This window comes from Garra rufa, chromosome 7 (genome assembly GCF_049309525.1).
Source record: "Garra rufa chromosome 7, GarRuf1.0, whole genome shotgun sequence".
NCBI classification, from domain to species: domain Eukaryota; kingdom Metazoa; phylum Chordata; class Actinopteri; order Cypriniformes; family Cyprinidae; genus Garra; species Garra rufa.
The window spans coordinates 26,554,469-26,575,938 of NC_133367.1; the positions used below are offsets into that span (position 1 = coordinate 26,554,469).

Consider the following 21,470-nt stretch of genomic DNA (forward strand, 5'->3'; position numbering starts at 1 on the left):
ATACAAACATATATATAAACAGGACATACTTTTAAACAACAGGCATTTTTAAATTAAATCTATAAATTTTAATTATACATTAATTGGATAAAACTGAAGATTAGAATTAGTCAATGAATAACATTTTAAATATTTTAAGGGAATTTTTTTTGTTGTTGTTTTTTGCTTTGTTTTTGTTTTAAAATGGATGTTTTCCTGTCATCAGTTTCACAGACAGCCTTGTCAATGAAATATAAAGGGAATTTTGAATAATTAAATTTGAATAATTAAAAAATAATCTACAATATAAATTATATAAAATTAATTAATTTCGTAATTTTAATTATAAATAAGGAAATTTGACAATATGTATAATTTATGATAAAATGTATTAATGAAATCTGTATTTTAATGTATATACATGTACATATAAAATAAAATACATGATTACTTTAGTAGTTGAATGTTTAAAATCACTATATTTTTACATTAGAATTATAATATAAATTACACCACAAGTATAATACAAAATTGGCATACCTATATATATATATACCTATATATAGGCAATAATGATGTATTAGTCAACCTCTAGTTCAGGCCAAATTGAGATAAAAACTAAATTAAATCAGCACTGCTTTCAGAGCTGCTGAGAGACGAGACATTTTGACCATATCAAGAAAAGCTGGTGTAACAGATATTGATGTAATGTGTGAAAAAAATAGATTTTCCTTGGATGTTTTATAACCAAGGATTGCATTTTAGCTCTTACCTTTCGGCGTGTCCTCGTTCAGTGGCTGGAAAGCCGGAGTATTTGGATTCCAGGTGCCAGTGATCACATACGACTTCCCATCAGCACTTTTGCCCATAGACTCCTTCAAACACAAGTTTTCATCACTTATTTAATGACAAGGGTCACTGGATAAAATCCAAGTATCATTAAATATGCCTAACAGTGTTAAATTTAACATATCAAAAGCATTTATCTAATCTGACATGCGTTTTATTCATTAGAGAGTGATTTCTAAAAAGTGGTTGGAGGAAATTATAGAGAAAGACCCTTTTAATGACTAATTAGATATCGATAAATCAACCTCACATGGGACTTTTATTAAAAGCAAACTCATTTGCAATCTTTCCATGGCAGAATCTCATTAAACATCATGAAAACCACCTGCGACCGCATTAATAAGACATCTTTCTTAACGGTGGTTTGCTTCTTTAGAAGAGAAACTGAATGCATCAAAACTATAAAAATAATGAGATTATCATGATTATTTTAATCTATCGACAACTCTAATATAGAGACTTCTGGGCAAAGCATCAAATGATGGCGTTTGTCTAAACTGTCCAGATGGCAACATGGAGAACAGTATGACATTATGCCTTGTAGGACGTTTAATTTAACAATCCCCGTGAACCCAATTACGCTTGATTCAACTGCTAATTGTTTTTGGTCTTGATGTGCAAACCGCCATTACTTAATTCGCTCAAGGGCCGATGTAAAATGACGTTTTTAATGAATAATAAAAAAGCCTATATTTCCATTAAGTGTTTCTAAACCTGGCAACAGAGTGGTAATTAAAATGAGTCAGGATATTGGATATTAACATGCAATATTGAGCCTGAGGTACGGCTGTAAGAGTTAAACGAGAATGCTGGGAAACACTCATGGCCTCACCATGTCGAGGAGGTGCATGTCGTTGTTACGCACTTTCTGACCAGGACTGAGCAGCATCCCAAAGCACCTGGAAAACACAGAAATGGTTTAGACGGAGAGGATGAGGCATTAAAGAAAAGTGACTGCTTATTACATAATGTTATCAGAAAGTGATTATGAAATAGCATCATTAGTTTGGACTGAAACAGACAGGAACTGATGTCTCTGTAAGGCTCATTTTCATAGTGTCTCACAAAGTGACTGTGCTGTGACTAGAGCGGCATCAAGTGGTTGCACAAAGAATCACACTTATACATTTCTACTCCATAATATATTAATAGAATAAATTTACATAGTTTTTAAAGAAGACTTTTATGCTCTTCAAGATGGATACATGAAAAACTAATATCGTGAAATATTATTGCAATTTAAAAAAAATATATATATATTGTTTTTTTTTAATATATACTTTAAAATAGAATTTATTCCTGTGATCAAATCTAGATTTTCTGCGTCATTACTCCAGTCTTCAGCGTCACATGATCCTTCAGAAATCATTCTAATATGCTGAATTATTATCAATGTTGGAAACCTGTATGCTTATTCATTTTTTGGAATATGTGTTTTTTTTTTATTATTTGATGACTAAAACATTAAAAAGAACAGTCAGTAAAGAGTGTCAGTAAACTTTATTCTTTCGGGGGTTTTTTTTAAAGAAATTAATACTTATATTAGTATTTTAGTATTTTAGTATTTTGAATGAATGCTATTCTTTTGAACTTTTTCTTCATCAAAAAAGCTGAAAAAGTATCACAGAAAAATATTAAAAGAAAAAAATATTAAGCAGCACAACTGTTTGCAACATTCATAATAAATCTGCATATTTGAATGATTTCTGAAGGATCATGTGACACTGAAGACTGGAGCAATGATGCTTAAAAATTCAGCTTTGCATCACAGGAATAAATTGTATTTTAAAAGTATATTAAAATAGAAAACCACTATTTTAAATTGCAAAAATATTTCATAATATTACTGTTTTTTTTTTTTGAGGTATTTTTAAATCAACTTACATTAAAAATCTTACTGATTCAAACTTTTAAACTGCAGTGTACATACATTAAAAATAATTGTATTCCTGTGATGCAAAGCTTAATAGATAATAGTATGTACATAAAGTATATTAAAGTGTATTAAAATATGAAACGGTTATTTTAAATTGCAATGGCATGTAATAATATTACCCCTTTTTCTGTATTTTTGATCAAATAAATGGAACTTTGATTGACATAAGAGACTTCTTTAAAAAAAAAAAATATCTTACTAATCCCAAACTTCTGGACGACAGTGTGTGAGTATATATATATATATATATATATATATATATATATATATATATATATATGAAACTATTGTATGAACTAATGTTTAATTACATATATTTACTTTTACAATTAAACAATTAAAATGTTATACATTGTTTATTAGACATACATCAAGTCGAGTCACGGTACCTAAACATGTATATTTTATTTTTGCCACAATCTTATTCATTTTAAGTTAAGAAATTAACTTTGGATTCATTCACTAAAAGTGTTGAGTGTGTTGCTCTTGTAGACGCTGTGGCTGAACTAAACACTTGGAAACTATGTGAAATTTTTCTATTTTAAATTTATCCTAGAAAATTTGCTCAATATTCTAGGTTATAAATATAAAAACATAGCTTTAATTTTAGCACCATCTGAGTGGAAGAGAAACATCACTAATCGATAAAAGGGATTTTTGACATTATACCACTATGATAAAGCAAATGTCAGTGAATTTAAAGTCTGATGACAAAACATGAGATCTATTGGTTATAATTATTTTAATTTAGTGTCAGACTAAATCAAGCTGTTTTCTACATTATTCTCTCTCTCTCTCTCTCTCTCAACTAATGTGTTAGCTTACATATCAACATCCTGGTTTTGTAAATTGTGAAAACAGCAAATCTCCTTTTATGAATATGGTCAATTTTAAAGTGTTAACTTTCAAAAGAAATGATCTTGGGAGAGTCTTTTTCTCTCTGCATTTCTGTGCTTGTGCAGCGCCATTAAACCACAAAGATCGCTGGAGCCACTGTGTTTGTTACCAACTGCAATAATTTCCTTGTAATTATATTTTACAAGTGGGTGCAGGACACTATAATTAATTTATGTAAGTGATGATAGCAAAACAAAGTCAACTGTGACATATTATACCCAAAAATTGTTCATACAGTGGACTACCAGTAAAATTAATCAAAATTTGGGACCGAAAATGTAATTGGACACTTTGACCTGATTATGTTTTGTTACATACCTTTCTATCAAAGTATTCTGACATTATCAAGATGAATTTGTTAGCATTTTCTAAACTATAGCGAATAAACAGTGATAATGTGAGAAATGTTGAAGGTGTCTGAATAAATTTTGGTGTAACTGTATATGTACTAATTAAAAAAATATGTGTTCTTACATGTTCCTCCGCCTTCACTTTCAATTTGTGGTAAATATTCTGTCATTTATATTGCATCTTTAAAGGATTAGTTCACTTCCACAACAAAAAATGTACAGATAACTTACTCACCCCCTTGTCATCCAAGATGTCCATGTCTTTCTTTCTTCAGTCGCCCAACAGTTATGCTTTTTGAGGAAAACATTTCAGGAATTTTCTCCATATAGTGGACTTCTATGGTGCCCAGGAGTTTGAACGTCTAAAATGCAGTTTAAATGCAGCTTCAAAGAGCTCTAAACGATCCCAGCTGAGGAAGAAGGATCTTATCTAGCAAAATGATCCCTCATTTTTTTAAAATAAATTCATTTTTATACACTTCCAAACCACAAATGCTTATCTTGGTTAGCTCTGCGATGCACATGCATACTCTGCACTTCAATACAGTTAGGGTATGTCGATAAACTCCCATCTCATTTTCTCCTCCAACTTCAAAATCGTCAACATCGCTGCAGAAGTAACAGCTAAGTGTTTACAAAGTGAACATGCAAAGAAGATCAAATGACCTTTACAAAAAAGATAAAACAGCGATGCAGGCCAATTTTGAAGTTGGAGGTTGGAGTTTTTCGTCATACCCTAACTGTCTTGAACTGGAGCACACAGTATGCATGTGCATCGCAGAGCTAGACAATATGAGCATTTGTGGTTAAAAAGTGTATAAACAATTAATTTAAGAAAATATCCAATCGCTTAGCTATATAAGACCCCTATTCCTCGGGGCACCATTGAAATCCACTACATGGGAAAAATTCCTGAATTGTTTTTCTCAAAAAAAAACAATTTCTTTACGACTGAAGAAAGAAAGACATGAACATCTTGGATGATAAGGGGTTAAGTCAATTATTTATAATTTTTTTGCAATGGCAGTCATTATAAGGCAAAATATGGTTTGACCACATCCCAGAACCCACCTCTCTATTACCAGTTCCTTATTGTTCATCTGCTGGACGGTAATCACAAGCTTTTTCTGTACACCCTGCCGCAGCTTGAAATAATATTTATCTCTATCCTTGGGAACTGGACTGCAAGATATCGAGGAAGAAAGAGGGAAAGACGTAAGAAAGACACAATTACACTTATATTCTGGTTTCCCACAACAGAAACCCAAATGAGGCAACAGTTAATTTCACTCACTGAATAGCAACAGTAAACACCTCTTTTGAAAAACGAGAGAAGTAAGCAGAAGTTATTCAGAACTGAGTAATAACAGACCTGAAGTTTCCTTTGCTGTCATCTTCTTTCACTTCTAGAGAAACGGTGAAGGTGAACTCATCGCTATCAGGGGAAAGTGGCAACGCCGAGTCTCGCATGTCTGTGGCAGCTTTTGACGAACGCTTGAAGGCCGTTGAGAAGCTATAGAGGATGCGACTAACCTAAATAAAAAAAAAAAGAGGTTGAGCTTTGAGAATTACTCGATGAACATTTATGAACAAATGCAACTCACAGCTTCTTTGATATGGCAGGAGAAGACGTGGATTTGAAAGTCCTCCGAGCTGCGGTAGCTCTCGGTGAAGGAAAAGCAGTCACTCTCGACAGATCCCTCACGTCCTCGGGCACAGAACAACACCTTGTAGAGAGGAAAAGATGCTATTTCTGTTCCTGTGGCCTGGTCGACAATCCTAGAGTGATAAAAAAACAACAAAATTTAAATATAACTAAAGCTAAACCAGTTTCTTTTGGACAATCTGACATCTTTTACAATACATTTCAAACGTAAACCGATTTTGGAGGTCAAGATTTAATAGTGCACTCGTGATGTGAAATTAATGCTAAATAAGATATTTTAGAAGTAGTACTTTAATGAACAATTCGTTAATGTTCATTGGCACCAGAATTAAGCTAAAAGAAAGTGGCACATGTCATGTGCATCGAAGTTCACTTAGCTATCTTTAGAGATGGTTTGAGGTTTACGAAGAAGATACAGCGAGATGTTAAACCTGAGGTTATGCCACAGTTCCTGAGAAAAAGAAAAAAAGTGCACTCAGGGTGTGAAAACAGAAGTGCAACATCACATTTACGAACCTGAAAGCAGGAGCTAAAAGCAGCTCGGATGACAGCTGTGTTAGCTCTTGACAGACAAACACCCACCATGAAGATCACAAGAACTCAGAAACTACAGAGAAGTCACATTTATACTCCCAATGTTGAATGTGGTTTGTCTCAGAGCAGGAAAGCTAAATGTGCTCAGTCTTAAAGCTTTTATGAATCCTCAGGAGTAACACGTGGAAATAAATGCAAAAAAAATGGTTGTGAGATGTAGCTGATGTAGTCCAGAAATTTGAGGAACCTCTACAAATCTAGGTTTATTTGTTTTTTTTTTTTTTATAATTTTTGGGAAATGACTGACCGGACACAACCGTCTGGACCGTTGGGCACATGGAGGGTGACAGGGATGGGGATGGCGCTCTCTGCCCGCAGGGTGGCCATGGCTTTCTGGGCCTCAGTCTCGTTACGAGGGGCCTTCACCCAGGTGCAGCCAAGATAGGACAGTTTACTGAACTGCACGCTTTCTTCCTCCTGTACTGTTGAACTCTCCAAAACTGCTGCTGATGCATCTGTGGACACAGACAATGAAGTGTCAATACAAGGTTGCAGAAACGTGCCTGTGTTTATTTTCATCTTATTTATGATAGTGGCTTATCCAGTCATATTAACACAGTAGAACAATGTCTTTTATGCTGACTATTTCTTTAGGCTCAAACAATAACCTCTTGCTTTGCATAAACCTTTGTCTATTGTCAAAAGTGACTGAATGAGGAAGTCTGTGTGAGGTAGAGAGGAAGTAAGCATTCAAAGCCCCCCTAATTTTAGCACGTGGCAACAGGAAGCAGTTATGATAAATAGAGCTAGTTTAAATGGCATCTGCTGAAACCCCTGTGTGTTTCACCCTGTTCATAAGAAACATAAATATATTGATAACTGAATCCTACACAAGGAATAATTCTAAAATAATTTCTTCTTTCTACCTGGCCCTGAGGGAGAGTGGAAAAGACTCATCTAGCTATATTAAGCAGAAATGGGAAAAAGAATTAGAGGAAGAAATTCCAAATGAAAAATGGTATTTTTCCTGTAAGTCACAGCATACAATTACCTGCTCACGGAGGTGAAAAGAGTTTGCATGGAAAAATTTGGTGCGTTTTTTCATTACTCCTAAAATTAAAAGTAAACAATTATCTACATCACAACTATGCTGGAGGATGTGCGGTCAGGTCGATGTTGACCATTTTCATATTTTCTGGAGTTGTACAAAGATATTACCTTTTTGGAACATGGTTTTATCGGAGTTTAAAAAGATCTTAGGATATGAAGTACCAAGAGATTTTATAACATTGTATCTTGGAAATTTTGCAGACATTGTGTTGAAAGAAGATGTGTATCTTGTAAATATATTAAGTGTAGCATGTAAGAAGAGCATCACCAGGCATTGGTATAAGCAAGACACCCCCTCACTTGGTGAATGGATAGAAATTGTTAAAGAAATATGTAATATGGAAGAATTGACTTTTATTTTGAGACTCAAAAAGGACTTGTTTCTAAAATATTGGAAGAAATGGACTGAATACTGTAATATAAACAACCACTGAATATAAATAATGTACAAGTACAAATTAGAATTTTATGCATACTTGTTAAAAAACAGAATGTATACCCCCTACTGTATTTGTTTTATTTGGATTTTTTTTTTTTGTTTCTTTCTTTTCCTTTGATGTAAAAATGTTCCATAAAAAATAAAGTAAAAAAAAAAACAAAAAAAAACATAAATATAGCCTAACAGAAAAATAAAATAAAGAGCTAAGGAGCTGTCTTTAGTTCCTCAGTTAAGATCAAGGTTCTCCAACCCTGCTGTTTCAACAGACCTGTCTGTAATAGTTAATATAGTTAATAAAGTTATTACAGCATTTTACAACAAAACTCAATACGGTCAACACCCAAAAAGGCAGACAAAATTAGGTATTGTTTGATTCAGTATCAGTAACGAGATTAGTCTTAATTTTTCTTGGCCAAACTGGTCAGAAGTTATAAGCAAAAATGCAAATTCTTTTACCAGTAGGTGGCACTGTGCCAAAACTACCTAAGGTCATGCTCCCTTTTATAACACATAAGTCAGAATCCGCTAAATCATTGCAACGCCTCATGTCCATTGTTGCACAAACTTTGTCAAATTCGTTAACGCACATGATGAAAATGTTTTGGTATATCAAAAATCTTTTGATAACTTTTTAATAGAATGCTCTAAAGATGATCTGTGCCAATTTTGGTGATATTTGGACAAACCATTTAGGACGATCATGAAAAACGGGATTTTTCCAAAAATTCTAAATGGTGAACAATCTTGACCTATAGAAATGTACATTTTGGTATGCATAAGACTTGAGCCAAGGAATGAGAGCGAAAAAGAATTTTGCTTTTAGACCTTATGGTTTAAAAGTTATTAGTAGAAACATGAGTGCAAATTTGGCCTGTTGGTGGCGCTATAGAGTTTGAGTAAGAGACTCCAAACTTGCTGTGATTAATGAGGAGACTGTCCTCTATCTGTGTGCCAAATTTCCTAACTTTCCTGCAAACAGACTTCTATACGATTATAATATCATGAGACTCATTCACTGAAGCATTTGTAAAATACAACATTTTAACACAAACAGCGTTGTTCCAAAAATACTCGTATGCCCTTAGGTCATGCTTAGTATAACATGTACCAAGTTTGATCTGAATCCGTTAAAGCATTGGGAAGATGTAGCCTCATGTCAGTTTTTGCACAAATTATCAAATTGGTTAACACGTTTTATTAAAGCAGTTGGGTCTTTCTGAAATCCTTTTACAACTTTTTGCCAGGATTATCTGAAGGTGATCTGAGACAAGTTTGAAGGAAACTGGACACACACAAAAAAAAGTGAATTTGGAAAATTCAAAAATGAGAGAAATTTTAGGAACTAAACTTTTAGTGTGCATTCCATTTAGCATGAGTCAAGGAATCAGAGGAAAAAGAATTTTGCTTTAAGACCTTACGGTTTAAAAGTTACTAGCAGAAACATGTGCAAATTTTGCCTGTTGGTATAACTTTAAAAACTTTGACAACTTTTGGTAAACACTGTCTAAAGATGATCTGAGCAAATTTTGGTGAAAATTGGACAATGCATCTAGGATGATCACAAAAAAACTAAATTTTTCGGAAAAATTGCAAAAAATCTTGACCTACAGAAATTAAAAAATGTTGATGTGCATTTGGGTTGAGCCAAGAAATCAGAGAAAAAAGAATTTTGCTTACAGACAGAAACATGAGTGCAATTTTGGCCTGTTGGTGGCGCTAAAGAGTTTGAGTTAGAGACTCTAAATTTTGATGTGGTTAACAATGAGACTGTCCTATTTGCCAAATTTTATGGCTTTCCTGCAAGCAGCGCTCTTTAAGATTTATAATACGTTAAAGTGTTTGAAAAATTCCGCATTTTACTACAAAATTCAAAACTCATATGCAAAATTCAAAACTCAAACTCTTCAGAAATTATAAACAAAAATGTAAATTATGATCTTTTGACCAGTAGGTGTCGTTGTGCCAAAATTGCTTATGTGCCCTCAGGTCATGCTTAGTACAACAGGTACCAAGTTTGGTCAGAATCTGCTAAAACGTTGTGAAGATACAGCCTTGTGTCCATTTTTGCATAAACTTCATCAAATTCGTTAACACGCTTTACGAAAACCATTTAGTAGATCAAAAAGCTTTTGATAGCTTTTGCCAGAATTCTCTGAAGATGATCTAAGCCAATTTTGGTGAAAATTGGACAAACTGTCTTGGACGAGTATGAAAAAGTAGATTCTTCTAAATATTTGACATAGGAAAACTGGGAAGTGTTTGATTCAGTATGCTGCTCCACATCTAACAAGATCAATCTTCTGATTTTTGGTCAAACTGTTCAGAAATTATGAACATCTTTTGACAAGTAGGTGGCGTTGTGGAAAAACTACTCATGCCCACAGGTAAAACGCATACTAAATGTGTTGCAAAAATATATGTCCATTTTTAAAGATGGTGAAAATTGGACAAATTGTCTAAGACGAGTTCGAAAAAGTCGATTTTTCGCATAATTCAAAATTGCTTCTAGACCGTATGGTTCAAAAGTTAATAGCAGAAATATAAGAGCAAATTTGGCCTGTTGGTGGTGCTAGAGAGTTTGAGTTAGAGACTCACTGTTCACTGTGGTCAATGATGAGACTGTCCTCTATATGTGTGCCAAATTTCATAACTTTCCCGCAAGTGGTTCTATGGGCTGCCATAGACTTCCAAAGCGGAAGAAGCAGGACCAATGGGTGTTACGGGATAAAAATAAGGACGTACCATGAGGAGCTGTGTCCAGGTTTAAGCTGGGTGGTCTGATCTGAGAGCTGGGAGCTGCAGGACTTCCTTTCTCCTCTGAAGATCCTGCTCCATCACCAACATCATCCAACACTTCCTCCATCGCCCGCTCCAACTGCTCACTCCCATTCCACGACATCTGACACACAATGAGATGGCAAAGTATAAATATTCTATATTACTTTGAACATCATTCTTTTTGAGACATGAAATTAAAGAGTAAAGGATGTTTAACAGGCTGTAGAAAGAGACACCTTGAGCCTGGGCCTCCCCTCTGTGCTGCAGGGGGAACCCCCAGCGGTGGGCTGCACAAGCACAAACTCCTCACTGGTGACGGTTGACACAGATTCAGTGGAGCCGCTCACTCTGCCCAGAGAGGAGCTGTCATCCATGATAGCCTGGGACAGTCCGCCCGCTCGGCCCACTGCTGCTGCTGCAACCCTACCAACAAGACAGACCTGTTACACTGGGTACAAGCTGGATTACAAAATCTACTTTAACTTCCGCAACAGAAAAAAAAAAAAAACCTCAATGACTGGATGGTTTTCTCTGCATTGCATTTCCTTGCATCTTAAGCCTATTATTATTATTATTATTAATAAAAACTACTAGTGGCTGATTTGTACATATGTAACATATATAACTTAATTTTTAAATTATTATTTTTTAACATAACATACATAATACAATTGAGCAGAATTTAATTGAACTGAATTGAACATTTATTATAATTTTAACTATAAATAACTACAAAAGATTACATTATTAAATTATTAACTTTTAAAAAATTATTATTTATTTATTTGTTTGTTTTACAAAGTTACTATTGTCTATTTTAGATTTATATATAACATAATTTCAGTAAGGCTACTTTGCCAGCTTTTTATCAACTATAGATAATTATAAAGTATTAAAGTATTTATATTATTATTTTAAAGTTAATAATAAATAAACTATAATATAAAGTATTATAAAACGTATTTATTAATGTCTATTTTAAAAAGTTTTTGTTGCCTACTTTACATTTATATGTATACTATAACTATAAATAATTATACAGTAAATTTATAATTTAAATAATAAATTATAAAATTATAAATAAATAAAAAAAATACAAAATTGATCAACTGGTTTATTTATTTAAAAAGAAAAGTTTTTTACATATTTATAACAATTTATGTTGTATTTCTTTTTTGTATTAATTTAAAAATGATTAATTATTAATTACAAAAAGGTATTCTAAATAAATATAAAATAAAGTATTATAAATATATTTATTTGATTATTTTAAAATGTTATTTTTGTGTATTTTATACTGACATATAATGTTATAATTTTAGCAAGGCTATTTGCCAGCTTTGTATTTACTGTACCTAAATAAATGAATAAATAATTCTTAAAATTATTAAGAATAAAATTATAAATAAATAACTAAATAAATAAAGTATTATAAAATGTATTTATTTAAAATCTTGTTTTTTCTGCCGATTTTGTTTAACAATTTCAGTAAGGCAATTTCACCAGCTATGTATTAACTAAAATAATTCTAAATTATTAAAATGATTAAATTAACAATAACATTTTTTTTTAATTAGAAATAAATAAATACATTTTAAAAGGTTTTGCTGTGTATTTTATATTCATATATAACAATGTCAGTAAGCCTTTAACTACAATTAATTATATTTGCATAAACTATAAATATAAATTATTATAAATTAAAATAAATACATTATTAACTATGAAAATGAATTACAAATAAATAAATTATGACTCATTTATTTTAAAAAAATATTGTTGTGTATTTTATATTTATATATAACATTTTAATTTCAGTAAGGCTATTTTGGCAGCTTTGTATTAATTAGAAATAAGTATTAAAATATTGAAATGATTTATTAAAATATTAAAATTATTAAAATAAAAATTACTAAAATAATAAAATAAAAATATATTCTAAATAAATAAATACAAACTAAAGTATATATATATAAATATATCAAGTCAATATGGTAAAAAAAAATAAAAAAGGGTCCATTTTGAAATTTCACATCAACTTAGCTTTAGATACTAATTATGTTCAGACAGGCAGGAGCTGAATCAAAAAAAAAAAAAAAAAAAAAAAACATCAAAATCAATCAGCACTAAAGCACCAGCCACTTTCAGAGAGTTACAGCAGTGTCATCTGAAAAAGATATCAACCATCTCGCATTTCACACATTATTGCTGATTCAACAAGCAAGCTCACATTTATTGAGGCGTCATCTATCTGAGTGCATCTTCAGAGCCTGAAGCAGCTCAAAGCAAACTAAAGCACTCTGAACTAAACCACTACTGAAGTTCACACCTATACAGCTCACACACTATTACACAACTATCAAGTGTTATAATCAGATAACAGTGACTGTGATGAGGATCTCAAACAAGCGTCCGGCCAATGAAGCAACTGCAATAGCATGACATTGGGTTCCTTGAGTTCATATCAGTGGGTCACGGTGGGTGAAAGGGGTCTTCACATTCACAGCAGTCATGTGGCCGTCATTCTTTGTCAATTACAGCCGTTGAAAAAAGCACAGGATAAAACCGAGCGCTAACAGAAGGTCTCTGTGTGTGCTTTGTTTTCATTATGTAGTAGTTCCTCACTTGACATGAACAGAGAATGCATTTAGATACTTGCTAAAGAGAACCAGTTAGTCACTGAAATTGAATTAGACAGCAGAAACTTGAACCAATTACAAACTCATGCTCATTATTTTAGATTAAGCCAGTTAAGGAACTATAAAGATTACTATTCACTTCTTTGCATGTCCATTAAATTATTATAGTGTAGCCTGGCGAAGATACAGATCAGTTGATAATAATCATATCAATTACAAAAATGTAATATTTTCAAAATGTAAAACTTAATTTTATACAAGTTACATTTAAAGAAGACTAGATAGATTTATTTATTTATATTTTTTTCCAATTTCACTATTTTTTCTCCTCACAAATAAATAAATATATAATATGAATATAAAGAATATGAAAGTATAAATGATTTGATAAAGCATATGCATTTCAATTATTTTTGGATTTATTTTTTACATTTATTATATTTATTTGTAATGAGCAAAAATAGTGAAATAAGAAAAATAATAAATTAATTATATGATAAAACAAATATTAATTTCAATTTTTTGTATTTATTTTTATTTGTATTATTTGTAACTATTCATTTATTTATTTGTAATAAAAATATTTACATAAAAAAAGATAAATACATACATACATATACATACATAAACAAAATAAATAATATTAAAATTTTGTTTATATTTTTTATAAAATTATTTTATGTTTTATTCTTTTGTTATTTTTTTATAACTTTTGTTTATTTATTTATTTGTTTATTTATTTGCAATGGGCAAAAATAGTGAAATTAGAGCAATGATCGATAAATAAATAAATTGCTTGATACATAGTCATTTAAATTAATTTGTAATAATTTAATTTTGGGTTTATTTTTATTACCTTCATTTATTATTTTACATTTATTAATTTTTTAGCTTATATTAACTTATTTTTTCATTCATTTATTTATTTGTAATGGACAAAAATTGTGAAATTAGAAAAATGCTAAATAAATATACAGTAAATTAATAATCAGTTAATGAATTAAATCCGGAAATAAAATCGCAAATCAACAGAAATCTTATATAATCTTATATAAGTTCATTTGAAATGAAAAATAATTATATACAAAACTATAATTTTTTTATTATTTTGTGTATTTATTTTTACTTTTATTTATTTATTATTTTTTATTTGTATTCTTTTTTTTAATTTAATTTTGTTTATTTTTTATTTATTTGTAATGGGCAAAAATTGTGAAATTAGAAAATGCTTAATAAATACAAAGTAAATTATTAATAGATATTAAATGTTTTTATAAAAAAAATGAATAAATTAAACAAGAAGCAGCTTTCATCAACAAAACTGAAATTGAAATTAAAATGTATTACTAAAAAAGAAAAAAAATGTAATTAAAAATAAAAATAAGACAATAAAATTTAAATAAAGAAATGTTAACTGAAATAATGTAATAGCACATGTAAAAATCTTAAACATATTTTTATTCACTTATTTTATTTAATATAACTTAATATGCTAAAATAGATAAAGCTGACAAAAAATAATAAAAGCTATGTGCACTCAAAAACAATTTCTAAACTAAAATGAGCTAAAATTAAAATGAGAACAGAAAATATAAAAATATATATTTTAGACAGATTATTGACTAATCACAAAAAACTGTAATAAATTATATCATGTTGCTATGTCACTGACACTACAGAATTTAGTACAATTTTTATTATATTCTAATAAATTATCCAATACATAAATTTAATGAAAATATTCCAGTAAGACAAATAAAAAAAATGAATAAAACAATTGAAATAAATAAATAAATCCAAATCTACAATACAATACACAAGATGTGCCTTTAGCTATAGTGATCAGCAGTAAACACCACCAAACAGAAGGGAGGGTTAAACCGAGCCTGAGCCTCTGTCTCAGATGTTCAACCACAGATAAAACTGGTGCACTTTACTTATTCTGGGTGTGCATTAGCCACAGTTCTCACACACACACACACACACACACACACACACACACACACACACACACACACACACACACACACACACACACACACACACACACACACACACACACACACACACACACACACACACACACACACACACACACACACACACCAGGCCGCAGCAGGAGAAACAGGCTTTCTGTGTTACTCACACCCATAATTTTAAAACAATAAACAGATACTGTATTTGTACAGGCTGTTACTACAACATGGACACCATTCACACTGAACTACTGAGAAAGAGCCAAGGCTTTCCTGCCACCCAACACAGTGTTTAAAGTTCAAAACAGTCTCCTCAGTTATTGGTCTCTCCATCTGAGTTCTCGGTCAGGGCCAGCCATGATGTAATATGAGAATAATCTGCCTAATGAAATCACCCAGCAAAAAAGGAACTTGAGTAATTGGAACAAACAGGGGAACTATATAATTAAGCAATAAAGTACAAGGCTGTGCAGTATTGTGAATATACTATATTACATTACATTATATTATTTCAATTTAGATGCAAATTACTTATCAGCTATAAGTGCTTCAATAAAAATAATAAAAACATAAATAGATGTATAATGTAGGCCTAATTTAATTTGTTATCATACAATAAAGTACAATAAAATGGAAGAAAACACAAATTAAAAAAAGAGCAAAAAGAAATAATACATATTAATTATTTTATTTTAATTGAACAGAAATACTAAATAATGTGCAAAATAATAGAATTAATCAACAAACAAACTAAATTATTTGTTAAATAAAAATATTAAAATTATATTAAATAATTACAATAATATAGGTAAAATATTAAAATATTAAACATTATATATTAAAAAGCATATATTTATTATTCCTTTGAATTGAATAATGGTTTTAAGTTTCACATTTTTAAAACTGAAACTCAGGTATATGTACCCCTTCTAAAATAAATGTTAAAAATAACTATAAATACATTTTTTCATATGAATTTATTTGGAAAAAATGCAGCCTAAATAGTGCTAATGAACATTACTATTGATAATTACTATTGATAATTTTTTATTATATTTAGATTTTAGTATTAATATTTTTTTTGGATTGAAGAAGGGTTTTTTCTTTCAGATTTAAAAAAAAGTAATAAAATAAATTATAGCATATTTTTCTATATAAAATACATTCTATTCATGATTTTAAAAAAAAGTCTTATTGCTTATAACAGTCATTATAAAATCTTATTATATTAATATTATATAATATAAAATAAATATGTGTAGTTATTTTGAGCATTTATTTTATTTAGGAAAATGCAGCCTAAATAATAATAATATGCAGATTAATATTGCTAAGAAAAATTGTATATATATATATAATATATATATATATATATATAGACCTTTTTCCTGAGTAAACGATGAGCGCCGCCATTACGAATTCTAACGTCAGATTGAATGCTTTTCTGTTCCGGTTTCCATAGGAACCCATTCAAATAGCGTCCATCTGTTTTTAATGTAGCTAACGTCCGCTGCTTCGTGTCATCTACACACTCATTAAAGTGAGGCACTGACAAATGACGGTCATTGCGACATTGCCAAGTGATGGCGCTATGGAGCCATGTGCTTTTTAAAAACATTTTAATAGGTTTAACATTAGCTCGGAATATACCCTAATTTGACTAGAAACAATGCAGACCGGAAATGCAAAGGATTCTTTCAGTTAAGAGTCGGACTTACTTCCATGTTCAGGAAAAACGTCTATAACTGTGTCTCATTTAGAAGGATGCGCCCTCTGGAGGTCGCATTCGAAGGCTGCATACGTCATCGAGGCTGTCTCATTTCAGAAAAGCAAGTAGGACACTTCAAATGCGACCTTCGAATGCGACCTTCTTTCACAGGAATTCGAAGGATGCATGAGATGTATCCTTTGCTACTACAGATAACCCACAATTCTTTGCGTCGCCGTAAACAACTGTCGTTAATTTGAAAAATGCCGGCACCGGCAGATGTACTCACAAGCTAAGATGTGGTGTTTATCATTTAAATAGGTAAAAACGGATAAGGTTGTTCTTAATATCCTCCTATTTTTTCCTCTAACAGATATGCTGCAGCTCTTGAAACAATGAATAAAATAAAACAAGCTTTTTTTTTTTCAAATTACTTAAATTTAAAAATAATTTTCCTTCATTTAAGTAGTGTGAGAGTGCAACGATGCTCTAAATTTTTTTGCATAGTAACGTGATAAATCCTGTTTCATTTTCCAACTGTCCTTTTTTTTCTTTCCTCCCGTCCTACGGAGGCTGTCTCGTTTTTGTTCTAAGTTAAGGACACTTCGTATACACATCCTACAGAGGATTCGACCTCCGGAGGGCGCAGCCTTCCAAATGAGACACAGCTTATATATACATACAACAGTTCATTCTGCTTCTCAAATCTGATTGGTTGAGAACCGTGAGATATTCTACTGGTATCGCTACAGAAACGCCCTTTCACAATTTTGTATCACTCCGCGTGTTCTAGCCGGGACCTTTTTTTTCCCCGAGTTTCATGGCGGACGTCCAAATCCCGTATCATTTTATAAATATTACTCTTTTTGTGTCACGGAATGTAGTTTTAAGAGGTTTTCAGGCGAGAATGTACTTGTTTATAGTTCAAATATGCAGTTTGTTAATAAAGCTAACGTCTGTTTGAAAATTTGCTTCGTCGTTTTCGGACGTGCGAGACCCATAACATCAGGGGCGTTCTACACTCATCAATCCGCTCAGAGCGCTCTCACCACGGCCAGATCTTCAGGACTTTACCGCTGGCTCTGATGTCTCTGTAGTGGTTACACATGACATGTAATTCATTGTGGGTAAATCTAACGGGCAGTCTTTGATCTCAATAATTTATTATTTGTTCCAGAGAAAAAGATGTAGCATGTTTATGTAAATTCAATGCTGAATGCTGCCTTTACTCTTGACTGAATTACCTAGCAACTTTTTGATGCCTGTTTTTGTTGTTGTTGTTTATTAAATATTACTACTCAATAAATAAAAATGTATATAAACTATATTTTAAATAATGTATTTAACAATAGTATTTAGTGAGTATTTAGTTAGTTATTGAGAAACGTGCGCGTATTTGTGGTGATTTTAGTTAACGTTACATTGTTCCGCCTTTAGATGGCGACAAGAGACCGTTTTATGAGTGAGCAGTTAATGGTGACTTTGGGACTTTTAAAATGAAAAGTTAAAGGGAAGTTATTTTTAGCTTCAACAACAGCTTGCTACAGCGAATAAATGCACTGAGCAGCAAAATCACCCTTAATAGATGAACGGATATTAACGCTTTCTTCAGTAAACATTCAAACTAAAGTCATATCATCATGAATATGAATAATGAATGAATCAGATGCAGGTACCTTAATGACTCGCTCAGTCCATCTCTCTGTGATAATACTCAAACATGATACAGTGAGGTTTTGATGCAGTAATACAATAGGCTTTCAATGAAGCAACTCAACATTCCTTCATTACTAGTTCTAAAGTGACGTTTTGGAATTAGTAAGGAAGAAGCTCATGCTCAGCTGACCAACCGTCAAACTTTGATTTGAATTCGTGGCGGAAGGAATAGTTCGCACAAAAGGGGGCTTTTAAAGACACTCCGTTGTTATTTTGTTTATATATTTACACACTCGTGCCGTTGAACTGTTGTATAAACGCAATATCACACTCGTAGACTTGAGATATGGCTGTATATCGGCACTCTGTGATTACCTACCTACGGCGAACCACAACCGTGCCGATATACAGTCATATCTCAAGTCTACGAGTGTGATATTGCTCATATATATATACACATACACACATACACCATAGAAAAACTATAATATCATCTATTCATAATAAGTCAAATTGCGCTTGTAAAACAGCATTACTAATTATAAAATCATATTACATTTACATTAATCCTATATATGGTCAAAACTTAACAGATTATTTTATTAGAATTTACACCAATGTATAATTACTAGACTAATTCACACTAATTATACTTACTATTAGTATTAAATATTATTATAATTGATATAATGTAAAAAAATAAAATAAATAATAATAATAAAATATTGGTATTTACTTAAAACTTAAACTAGAAAGAAAAAAGGATTATAGACATCTAACATTGGTCATTTACCAGCAACTGTAAATGAACCAGAACAGGATGTAATGGATCTATAACAGCCTGTCAATCACCAAGGAAGCATTTGCAATTATTCATTGTTGTGGTAAGATGAAGTCATATTCAATAATTGTAGACAAGTTGCTACTAGATTAGATTATTCCGTTATTCTTAAACTTTGGATAAGCGACGCCTTTAACGTTAAAAAAACACAGGTGAGGAGTTCATGGCTAGCAAACTGGAAGGTTTTAAACAAACTAACATGTTTGTTTTACCATCCTGAGCCATTAGCCAAACAAACTAGTGTGCCTCTCCGTTATGTAGACCACAAAATGTGTTTCCTTATCTGAAACAGTCATCTGACAGGTTTTGAGCCAATATTATATATTTATATATATATATATATGAAACATGAATGTTTCTATAATGAAATTTAGTGTTATAAAGACAGGTACAGTATGTAAACAGTAAAACAAAACGAACCTAGTTTGCCCAGCTGTTATGACCAGATATTTACAAAATGATAAAATATAAATAAGTGTGAAAACGCTGCAAATTAAGCATTGGTGACTTTGAAAAAAAAACTGACCAAACAGGGATTGAAAGTAACAAACAGGAAACGCCTTCAACAACAAAAAACGTTACCGTTTCGTACTACTAAACATGATTTCTCATAACACACACACACAAACCCCATCATAACAGCTAGTTAAAACCTCAAACACAACGTAGCGTGCTGTCAGTGAGAAGCAGCCTTACTACACTAAAGCTAGTCTGTTAGCCAGCTAGCCACTGCTAAACAACAATTAGCTCATTTTCTGCCACTTTAACTTTTAAATAGACACTTACGAGCCTCAAAGGCTTTGTAAACACGCCTTCGCTGGATACAAAACCAACCCGAACGCGTGTGTCGTGTCAACGCGGACGCTTTCTTTCATTTTGGTGTTTGTTATGAGTTTCCTGAGAGGGTAAAAATCAACTTACTTGCTGTGAGTCTGTCAGCTGAGCGACGCGCGTGCACACACAGAAACATCCGCAAACCTCATCAGCGACCGCGCCGCATTCACATGGCGCAGGCGACGTCATCACCGCCGCTGGAGAAAGCCACGCCCACCGCTTTAAACGCGTGAGTCAGCAGCGCACCTGCTGTAGGTTTACTGCTAGAATTCTGTGTTTAGGTATTTAAATCCTACACACAGAATACTAGCAGTGAATAAAATGATTGATTAGTAAAGTTGTATTAATATAAAATAATATAACAGAAATATTTAGTAGACTAATACTAGTTAGGCTCTACCACTTCTTCAAAAACGACTTTATATTTATAAAAAAAGTATATAAACATGAATACATATTTAAAGCAAATAAGTATTTTAAATGTTTAAAATAAATAAATGAATATCTCAATTCGCTCTAAAGGAGAAGGACAGGAAATTTTGGTTAGCTGCCTCGACTGCTGCAAAGAAACTTTTAGTTCAACGATGGAAACCTCCTCATGACCTTTCAATTAAGCATTGGTTACATTCCTTACTTGAGATATTATATTTGGAACTGTCTTCAGCACGGACCAACCAGGCTAAACCGGTCATTTTGTCTATGTGGAAGAACTGTATCTGTTCAGTTAGAGAGATTTTGGACATTTAAACCATTTCTTTAAATTTTGTAGTTATTTTGTTTGTTCATTTGTACATTATTTATTTTTCAATTCCTGAAGTGCGGTGGGTTGGGAGAGGGTTGGGGGGAGGATATGGGGGGTAGTAATTGTTTGATACTTTTTCTTGTTTGATGTAACATGCTCTTTGAAAATAAATAAAACACTGAATTACAAAAAAAATAAAATAAATGAATATTTATCACAGAAATGTGTTTTTCAATCTTTTTTGTATTTTTGTTCAATGTTATTAATTAAAAAAACAAATATATATATATATATATATATATATATATATATATATATATATATATATATATATATATATATATATATATAAATAAACAAAAACATATTTAAAGTAAATAAATATTTTAAATAAATAATTGTTTATCACAGAATTTAAAGTTTTATTTTGACTTCGATCAAAATTCTGCGTCTTTGTTTACATTCAGTGTATTATTTTTGTGTTTTGCTCTTTTTTGTATTTTTGTTCAATGTTATTAATATATATATATATATAT

The 21,470-nt window shown here is 31.4% G+C and overlaps 2 protein-coding genes across 2 annotated transcripts in view; one reads left to right on the forward strand and one right to left on the reverse strand.

The window, feature by feature from the left end:
* The window catches only part of LOC141338067 (rab GTPase-activating protein 1-like), a 41,964-nt gene extending 21,581 nt beyond the window's left edge, over positions 1-20,383 (reverse strand). The window contains exons 1-9 of the mRNA XM_073843635.1: positions 20,280-20,383; positions 10,775-10,961; positions 10,503-10,659; positions 6,519-6,726; positions 5,616-5,790; positions 5,384-5,544; positions 5,083-5,193; positions 1,661-1,727; positions 752-854 (exon numbers count right to left, since the gene is read on the reverse strand). Of these exons, the coding sequence (XP_073699736.1) occupies positions 752-854; positions 1,661-1,727; positions 5,083-5,193; positions 5,384-5,544; positions 5,616-5,790; positions 6,519-6,726; positions 10,503-10,659; positions 10,775-10,912 (1,120 nt within the window). The 5' untranslated portion in view covers positions 10,913-10,961; positions 20,280-20,383. The remainder of the gene's footprint in view (positions 1-751; positions 855-1,660; positions 1,728-5,082; positions 5,194-5,383; positions 5,545-5,615; positions 5,791-6,518; positions 6,727-10,502; positions 10,660-10,774; positions 10,962-20,279) is intronic.
* fam163ab (family with sequence similarity 163 member Ab) overlaps positions 1-21,470 on the forward strand; it is a 59,858-nt gene that overhangs the window by 21,467 nt on the left and 16,921 nt on the right. The window lies entirely within an intron of this gene.